The 10,052-nt window shown below is 48.3% G+C and overlaps 1 protein-coding gene across 1 annotated transcript; it reads left to right on the top strand.

Moving 5' to 3' along the window:
• The first annotated feature begins 3,478 nt into the window (after positions 1 to 3,478).
• LOC115161778 (extensin-like) lies at positions 3,479 to 4,354 on the top strand. The gene is made up of 2 exons (XM_029712560.1): positions 3,479 to 3,858; positions 3,922 to 4,354. The coding sequence occupies exons 1-2, from the start codon at positions 3,479 to 3,481 to the stop codon at positions 4,352 to 4,354; spliced, it is 813 nt and encodes a 270-aa protein (XP_029568420.1).
• Positions 4,355 to 10,052: the final 5,698 nt, after the last annotated feature.

Here is a 10,052-nt window from a genome sequence, read left to right as displayed (position 1 = left end):
ACTCAGCTAACATCCCCAGCTAACATCCCCAGACTCAGCTAACATCCCCATCTTCAGCTAACATCCCCATCTTCAGCTAACATCCCCAGCTAACATCCCCATCTTCAGCTAACATCCCCAGCCTCAGCTAACATCCCCAGCTAACATCCCCAGACTCAGCTAACATCCCCATCTTCAGCTAACATCCCCAGCCTCAGCTAACATCCCCAGCCTCCAGCTAACATCCCCATCTTCAGCTAACATCCCCAGCTAACATCCCCAGACTCAGCTAACATCCCCAGCTAACATCCCCAGACTCAGCTAACATCCCCAGCTAACATCCCCAGACGCAGCTAACATCCTCAGACTCAGCTAACATCCCCAGCCTCAGCTAACATCCCCAGCTAACATCCCCAGACACAGCTAACATCCCCATCTTCAGCTAACATCCCCATCTTCAGCTAACATCCCCATCTTCAGCTAACATCCCCAGCTAACATCCCCATCTTCAGCTAGCATCCCCAGCCTCAGCTAACATCCCGAGCTAACATCCCCAGCCTCCAGCTAACATCCCCAGACTCAGCTAACATCCCCATCTTCAGCTAACATCCCCAGCTAACATCCCCATCTTCAGCTAACATCCCCAGCCTCAGCTAACATCCCCAGCCTCAGCTAACATCCCCAGCTAACATCCCCAGACTCAGCTAACATCCCCAGCTAACATCCCCAGACTCAGCTAACATCCCCAGCTAACATCCCCAGACGCAGCTAACATCCCCAGACTCAGCTAACATCCCCAGCTAACATCCCCAGACTCAGCTAACATCCCCAGACTCAGCTAACATCCCCAGCCTCAGCTAACATCCCCAGCTAACATCCCCAGACTCAGCTAACATCCCCATCTTCAGCTAACACCTCTCTAGGGCTTGTTCTGATAAAGAGATGATATTGAATGTCATGGCTTTAATGCAAAGGATGGCATGTTTGTTTTCACTACAACAAGAAAAAGAACAATAGAAAGAAGAAAGATAAAAAGAGAAGAGATGACACATATCATTACCATATATTTGCCATAATCAATGACTAGGAGAGCTTTATGACCATACATGGAAAGAAAGAGTTGAGAATAAGAGTCTTTCATTTCACTATGGAATCCCATAGACCTACACCTTTTATTTTATTTAACCTTCATTTAACCTTCATTTAACCTTCATTTAACTAAGAAAGTAGGTTAAGAACAAACTCTTATTTAACAATGACGACCTAAATAACAACTATACAGTCAGTGTCCTATATTCTTCTGAGTCTCCTCTGACATAACTGTACTCTACTGTACTGTACAGCATTACCTGCTTCCACCACCCTCTCTCTTTCCCCCAATGAATCACCCCCCTAGGGGATGTCAGTTGGCCAGCAGGGAGGTCAGACCCCCACCTCACCCTCCTCACCCCCCAGCCACTCCCAGCTACAGCTACAGCTTCCATTGGAGTGAGGGACAGAGAGAGAGTGATGAAGGGAGGGAGAGAGAGAGAGAGTGATGAAGGGAGGGAGAGAGAGAGAGAGTGATGAAGGGAGGGAGAGAGAGAGAGAGTGATGAAGGGAGGGAGAGAGAGAGTGTGATGAAGGGAGGGAGAGAGAGAGTGATGAAGGGAGGGAGAGAGAGAGAGTGATGAAGGGAGGGAGAGTGATGAAGGGAGGGGAGAGAGAGAGAGTGATGAAGGGAGGGAGAGAGAGAGTGATGAAGGGAGGGAGAGAGAGAGAGAGTGATGAAGGGAGGGAGAGAGAGAGAGAGTGATGAAGGGAGGGAGAGAGAGAGTGTGATGAAGGGAGGGAGAGAGAGAGAGTGATGAAGGGAGGGAGAGAGAGAGAGAGTGATGAAGGGAGGGAGAGAGAGAGAGTGACGAAGGGAGGGAGAGAGAGAGAGTGATGAAGGGAGGGAGAGAGAGAGTGATGAAGGGAGAGAGAGAGAGTGATGAAGGGAGGGAGAGAGAGAGAGTGATGAAGGGAGGGAGAGAGAGAGAGTGATGAAGGGAGGGAGAGAGAGAGAGTGATGAAGGGAGGGAGAGAGAGAGTGATGAAGGGAGGGAGAGAGAGAGAGTGATGAAGGGAGGGAGAGAGAGAGAGTGATGAAGGGAGGGAGAGAGAGAGAGAGAGTGATGAAGGGAGGGAGGGAGAGAGTGATGGAGGGAGAGAGAGTGAGAGATGGAGGGAGAGAGAGAGAGTGATGAGGGAGAGAAAGAGAGTGATGGAGGGAGGGAGAGAGAGAGTGATGGAGGGAGAGAGAGTGAGAGATGGAGGGAGAGAGAGAGTGATGAAGGGAGGGAGAGAGAGTGATGAAGGGAGGGAGAGAGAGAGAGTGATGAAGGGAGGGAGGGAGAGAGAGAGTGATGAAGGGAGGGAGGGAGAGAGTGATGGAGGGAGAGAGAGAGAGTGACGAAGGGAGGGAGAGAGAGAGTGATGAAGGGAGGGAGAGAGGGTGATGAATGGAGGGAGAGAGAGTGATGGAGGGAGGGAGAGAGGGTGATGAATGGAGGGAGAGAGAGTGATGGAGGGAGAGGGAGAGAGTGATGGAGAGAGAGAGTGATGGAGGGAGGGAGAGAGAGAGTGATGAATGGAGGGAGAGAGAGTGATGGAGGGAGAGAGAGAGTGATGGAGAGAGAGAGTGATGGAGGGAGAGAGCGAGTGATGACAGGAGGGAGAGAGAGAGAGTGACGAAGAGAGGGTGAGGGCTGTTGTTCTCTGTCTTCAGTTATTAAAAGGCCTGGAGACATATCTATCCAATGCAGATTGTTTTGTCCAATTGACAAAAATGTCTCTCCCCTAAATGTCTTCTTTGGTACATAGTGGTAGCATGGCTGAGGCTAAGGGTGAGGCTAAGGGTGAGGCTAAGGGTGAGGCTAAGGGTGGGAAGGGTAGGGCCAGGGATGTTGGGAGCTTCAGTATCTGGGACAAGGACAACTATAGCTCTTCTGATCACGGCTGTGTTACTGTAGCCCAGTGTATTGTGAATATTGGAGATTATAACCTAACCCAATGTACTGTAGCCCCATTGAGGTGTTGTGAATATTGGGGATTATAACCTAACCCAATGTACTGTAGCCCCATTGAGGTGTTGTGAATGTTGGGGATTATAACCTAACCCAATGTACTGTAGCCCCATTGAGGTGTTGTGAATATTGGGGGTCATAACCTAACCCAATGTACTGTAGCCCCATTGAGGTGTTGTGAATATTGAAGGTCATAACCTAACCCAATGTATTGTAGCCCCATTGAGGTGTTGTGAATATTGGGGGTCATAACCTAACCCAATGTACTGTAGCCCCATTGAAGTGTTGTGAATATTGGGGATTATAACCTAACCCAATGTACTGTAGCCCCATTGAGGTGTTGTGAATATTGGGGGTCATAACCTAACCCCAAGCAGCCATGGTACAGCAGAGCAGGCTGACCGGTCTTTAGTACATGGTCCTCACAAACACTGTATGGGACTAGAATTATCATGTTGTTACCCCAGTACCCTACCGCCCCAGTACCCTACCACCACAGTATCCTACCACCCCAGTCCCCTAACGCACCAGTACCCTACCACGCCATTATCCTACCCCCCAGTACTCTACTGCCCCAGCACCCTACCACCCCAGTACCCTACCGCCCCAGTACCCTACCGCCCCAGTACCTACCGCCCCAGTACCCTACCGCCCCAGTACCCTACCACCCCAGTCCCCTACCACCCCAGTACCCTACCACCCCAGTACTCTACCACCCCAGTACTCTACCACCCCAATACTCTACCACCCCAGAACCCTACCGCCCCAGTATCCTACCGCCCCAGAACCCTAACCCTCCAGTACCCTACCACCCCAGTACCCTACCACCCCAGTATCCTACCACCCAAATACCCTACCCCCCAGTCCCCTAACACCACATTATCCTATCCCCCAGTACCCTACCGCCCCAGTACCCTACCGCCCCAGCACCCTACCGCCCCAGTACCCTACCGCCCCAGAACCCTACCACCCCAGTTTCCTACCCCCCCAGTACCTTACCACCCCAGTCCCCTACCGCCCCAGTACCCTACCACCCCAGTACCCTACCACCCCAGTACCCTACCACCCCAGTCCCCTACCGCCCCAGTCCCCTACCACCCCAGTACCCTACCACCCCAGTACCCTACCACCCCAGTACTCTACCACCCCAGTACTCTACCACCCCAGTATCCTACCCCCCCAGTACCCTACCACTCCAGTACCCTACCACCCCAGTCCCCTACCACCCCAGTATCCTACCACCCCAGTACTCTACCACCCCAACACCCTACCACCCCAGTACCCTACTACCCACCTTCTTCTTTAGAATACACAGTCCTCCCCCCTGACCCAGTGTATTGTCTCTCCCTCCTGGCCCTCTGCTAATACCTGACCCAGTGTATTGTCTCTCCCTCCTGGCCCTCTGCTAACACCTGACTCAGTGTATTGTCTCTCCCTCCTGGCCCTCTGTGAACACCTGACCCTGTGTATTGTCTCTCCCTCCTGGCCCTCTGCTAACACCTGACCCAGTGTATTGTCTCTCCCTCCTGGCCCTCTGCTAATACCTGACCCAGTGTATTGTCTCTCCCTCCTGGCCCTCTGCTAACACCTGACCCAGTGTATTGTCTCTCCCTCCTGGCCCTCTGTGAACACCTGACCCAGTGTATTGTCTCTCCCTCCTGGTCCTCTGCTAACACCTGACCCAGTGTATTGTCTCTCCCTCCTGGCCCTCTGCTAACACCTGACCCAGTGTATTGTCTCTCCCTCCTGGCCCTCTGCTAACACCTGACCCAGTGTATTGTCTCTCCCTCCCGGCCCTTTGCTAACACCTGACCCAGTGTATTGTCTCTCCCTCCTGGCCCTCTGTGAACACCTGACCCCGTGTATTGTCTCTACCTCCTGGCCCTCTGTGAACACCTGACCCAGTGTATTGTCTCTCCCTCCTGGCCCTCTGCTAACACCTGACCCAGTGTATTGTCTCTACCTCCTGGCCCTCTGCTAACACCTGACCCCGTGTATTGTCTCTCCCTCCTGGCCCTCTGCTAACACCTGACCCAGTGTATTGTCTCTCCCTCCTGGCCCTCTGCTAACACCTGACCCAGTGTATTGTCTCTCCCTCCTGGCCCTCTGCTAACACCTGACCCAGTGTATTGTCTCTACCTCCTGGCCCTCTGCTAACACCTGACCCAGTGTATTGTCTCTCCCTCCTGGCCCTCTGCTAACACCTGACCCAGTGTATTGTCTCTCCCTCCTGGCCCTCTGCTAATACCTGACCCAGTGTATTGTCTCTCCCTCCTGGCCCTCTGTGAACACCTGACCCAGTGTATTGTCTCTCCCTCCTGGCCCTCTGCTAACACCTGACCCAGTGTATTGTCTCTCCCTCCTGGCCCTCTGCTAATACCTGACCCAGTGTATTGTCTCTCCCTCCTGGCTCTCTGTGAACACCTGATCCAGCTATGAAGTAGATGTATTCCACCAGCGCACTAATCTGTTATTTTCCTCTCCTTCATTTCTTCTCCTTCTCCCCCCTCTCTTTTCTTCTCTTTCTCCCCCTCCTCTTTGTTATACTGTGCCCAGACTGTAAATATTTACCAATGAGCTGTTATTGAGAGTTGTTGTGCTAGTAACTGGATAGAGTACAGAGAGACAGGGGCAGTGATTGGATAGAGTACAGAGAGACAGGGGCAGTGATTGGATAGAGTACAGAGAGGGAGGGGCAGTGATTGGATAGAGTGCAGAGAGACAGGGGCAGTGATTGGATAGAGTGCAGAGAGACAGGGGCAGTGATTGGATAGAGTACAGAGAGGGAGGGGCAGTGATTGGATAGAGTGCAGAGAGACAGGGGCAGTGATTGGATAGAGTACAGAGAGGGAGGGGCAGTGAATGGACCGTATGGCTCCCATAATGGGAGAGAACACAGAACACACACAAACACACACATCCACTGTACACACACTGGCTACATGATTGTATTCTTGATTTACCCAGTGAGAGACCCACTTGTGCTACTCTAGCCTTTGGCCACTTCAAGCTTTCCAGAGACACATCAGCGTGGACTCAGAGGCCTCGACCATATGTTAGTGATGTGTTTCCTGTTAAGACTATTGTGCATTTACCAGACGCTCCGACTGAAACAGGATAACACAGAAAATTGGCTCCTCATGCTTCGTCCCGGCCGACCCAGCTCCCTCTCACCCTTAACTTCCTGTCTCAATGTGAACTCTGGCTCTAGCATGTCCTTCATAGGTTAGTTTCACAACTGTGAAACCTTCTGTATGTCAGTGTGTGTGTGTGTGTGTCAGTGTTTGTGAGTGTGTGTTTGGCTTCACTATTCTTGGGACCAGAAGTCCTCACAACAGTAGTTAAATCGAGTACAGGCTTAACTGAATGAACAACAGAGACAGAATGCAATATGGAATATTACTAAATAGTTTGGGGCGTGACCTCATTTATGAGGAATGCTCCACGGAGCCAGATCCTGATGACAGGTAGCCTATTGCCGGGCAGCTGGCATCAACCTGGCTACTATGCCTATAGAATAGGAAACAAAGTTAATTATTTCATGCTTACTTGATGAAGTTAATTGACCATTCAGAGCAGCCTTTCTGATTGATCTTTCAGGAACTACATTAAAGCAGAGACAATTTGGACAAGTGGGGACATTTCGCTGGCCCCCAAAAGTACAAAGGCTATTTTTGGCTTAGGCGTCAGGTTTAGGGTTAGGATTAGAATTAGAGTTAGCGGTTAGGTTTAGTCTTAGGAATTAGGGTTAGGTTTAGGGTTATGGTTAGCTTTAGGGGTTAGCTTTAGGGGTTTTGGTCCCCACAATGATAGTTAAGCAAACATACAGTACCAGTCAAAAGTTTGGACACACCTCCTCATTCAAGGGTTTTTCTTTATTTTACTATGTTCTACATTGTAGAATAATAGTGAAGACATCAAAACTGTGAAATAACATATGGAATCATGTAGTAACGAATATATTTTAGATTGAAAGATTATTCAAAGTAGCCACACTTTGCCTTGATGACAGCTTGGCATCTTGGCATCTTGGAATTCTCTCAACCAGCTTCACCTGGAATGCTTTTCCAACAGTCTTGAAGGAGTTCCCACATATGCTGAGCACTTCTTGGCTGCTTTTCCTTCACTCTGCGGTCCAACTCATCCCAAACCATCTCAAATGGGTTACAGTTGGGTGATTGTGGAGGCCAGGTCATCTGATACAGCACTCCATCACTCTCCTTCTTGGTCAAATAGCCCTTACACAGCCTGGAGGTGTGTTGGGTCATTGTCCTGTTGAAAAACAAATGATAGTCCCACTAAGCCCAAACCAGATGTGACGGCATATAGCTGCAGAATGCTGTGGTAGCTATGCTGGTTAGGTGTGCCTTGAATTATAAATAAATCACTGACAGTGTCACCAGCAAAGCACCCCCACACCATCACACCTCCTCCTCCATGCTTCACGGTGGAAACCACACATGCAGAGATCCTCCGTTCACCTACTCTGCGATTCACAAAGACACGGTGGTTGGAACCAAAAATCTCAAATTTGGACTCATCAGACCAAAGGACAGATTTCCACTGGTTTAATGTCCATTGCTCATGTTTCTTGGCCAAAGCAAGTCTCTTCTTATTATTGGTGTCCTTTAGTAGTGGTTTCTTTGCAGCAATTTGACCATGAAGGCCTGATTCACACAGTCTCCTCTGAACAGTTGATGTTGAGATGTGTCTGTTACTTGAACTCTGTGAAGCATTTATTTCGGCTGCAATTTCTGAGGCTGGTAACTCTAATGAACTTATTCTCTGCAGCAGAGGTAACACTGGGTCTTCCTTTCCTGTGGCGGTGCTCATGAGAGCCAGTTTCATCATAGCGGTTGATGGTTTTTGTGACTGCACTTGAAACTTTCAAAGTTCTTGACATTTTACTAATTGACTGACCTTCATGTCTTAAAGTAATGATGGACAGCCGTTTCTCTTTGCTTATTTGAGCTGTTCTTGCCATAATATGGACTTGGTCTTTTACCAAATAGGGCTATCTTCTGTATACCACCTCTACCTTGTCACAACACAACGGATTGGCTCAAACACATTAAGAAAGAAATCAATTCCAGAAATTAACTTTTAACAAGGCACACCTGTTAATTGAAATGCATTCCAGGTGACTACCTCATGAAGCTGGTTGAGAGAATGCCAAGAGTGTGCAAAGCTGTCATCAAGGCAAAGGGTGGCTATTTTGAAGAATTGGTTACTACATGATTCCATATGTGTTATTTCATAGTGTTGATATCTTCACTACTATTTTACAATGTAGAAAATAGTAAAAATAAAGAAAATCCATGGAATGAGTAGGTGTGTCCAAACCTTTGACTGGTACTGTATGTATATGTGTGTGTGTGTGTTTTGTTGGTACTTCTATCCTTGTGGGGAACTAAAATCCCCTGAAGATCCCACAAGAATAGTAAAACAAGGAAGATGTATTTCCCACATCCACATGAGGACAAAGGCTATTTTAAGCTCAGATGTTTAGGGTTGGGGTTACAGTTAGGTTTAGAGTAAGGGTAAGGGGTTCGTGGTTAGGTTAAGGTTTAGGTTTCGGGTTTTGGTACGAGTTACGGGTTACGGGTTACGGGTTAAGGTTAAGGTTAAGGTTAGGGTAAGGGTTAGAGGTAGGTTAGGGTAAGGGTTAGAGGTAGGTTAAGGTTAGGGTAAGGGTTAGAGGTAGGTTTAGGGTTATGGTTAGAGTTAGGGTTAAGGTTAGGGTTAGGGTAAGGGTAAGGGTTACAGGTAGGTTAAGGTTAGGGTAAGGGTTAGAGGTAGGTTTAGGTTTATGGTTTTGGTTAGGGTTACGGGTTAAGGTTAAGGTTAGGGTAAGGGTTAGAGGTAGGTTAAGGTTAGGGTAAGGGTTAGAGGTAGGTTTAGGGTTATGGTTAGAGTTAGAGTTAGGGTTAAGGTTAGGGTTAGGGTAAGGGTAAGGGTTACAGGTAGGTTAAGGTTGGGTTAAGGTTAAGGTTAGGGTAAGGGTTAGAGGTAGGTTAAGGTTAGGGTAAGGGTTAGAGGTAGGTTAAGGTTAGGGTAAGGGTTAGATGTAGGTTTAGGTTTAGCGTAAGGGTTACAGATAGGTTAAGGTTAGGGTAAGGGTTAGAGGTAGGTTTAGGTTTAGAGTAAGGGTTACAGGTAGGTTAAGGTTTAGGGTAAGGGTTACCGGTAGGTTAAGGTTAGGGTTAGGGTAAGGGTTAGAGGTAGGTTTAGGTTTAGGGTAAAGGTTACAGGTAGGTTAAGGTTAGGGTAAGGGTTAGAGGTAGGTTTAGGGTAAGGGTTACAGGTAGGTTAAGGTTAGGGTAAGGGTTACAGGTAGGTTAAGGTTAAGGTTAGGGTTAGGGTTAGGGTAAGGGTTAAATGTTAAGGTTAGGGTAATGGTTAGAAGTAGGTTAGGGTAAGGGTTAGAGGTAGGTTAAGTTTAAGGTTAGGGTTAGAGGTAGGTTAAGGTTAGGGTAAGGGTTAGAGGTAGGTTAGGGTTAGGGTAAGGATTAGAGGTAGGTAGGTTAAGGTAAGGGTTAGAGGTAGGTTAAGGTTTAGGGTTTTGGTTAGGGTTAAAGTTAAGGTTAAGGGTTAGAGGTAGGATAAGGTTAGGGTAAGGGTTACAGGTAGGTTAAGGTTAGGGTAAGGGTTACAGGTAGGTTAGGGTAAGGGTTAGAGGTAGGTTAAGGTTAGGGTAAGGGTTAGAGGTAGGTTAAGGTTTAGAGTTTTGGTTAGGGTTAAGGTTAAGGTTAGGGTTAGAGTTAGGTTTTGTGAAAATAGGATTTTGAATGGAAATCAATGTTAGGTCCCGACAAGGATAGAAGAACAAAACACACATAAACACATGCATGTTTCGTGTGTGTGTGTGTGTGTGTGTGTGTGTGTGTGTACATGTTGAGTGAGCTCACAGCACAGTGCCTTAATTGAAGACAGATGACATCAGCAAAACATGCACTCTCACACAACACAACACAACACAACACAACACAACACAACGCGTACTCTTCTCATAGATTGGGGTTGTAA

Source organism: Salmo trutta, chromosome 25 (genome assembly GCF_901001165.1).
Source record: "Salmo trutta chromosome 25, fSalTru1.1, whole genome shotgun sequence".
NCBI lineage: Eukaryota > Metazoa > Chordata > Actinopteri > Salmoniformes > Salmonidae > Salmo > Salmo trutta.
Note: the sequence above shows the minus strand (reverse complement) of the source record. Positions and strands in the feature narration are given on the sequence as shown.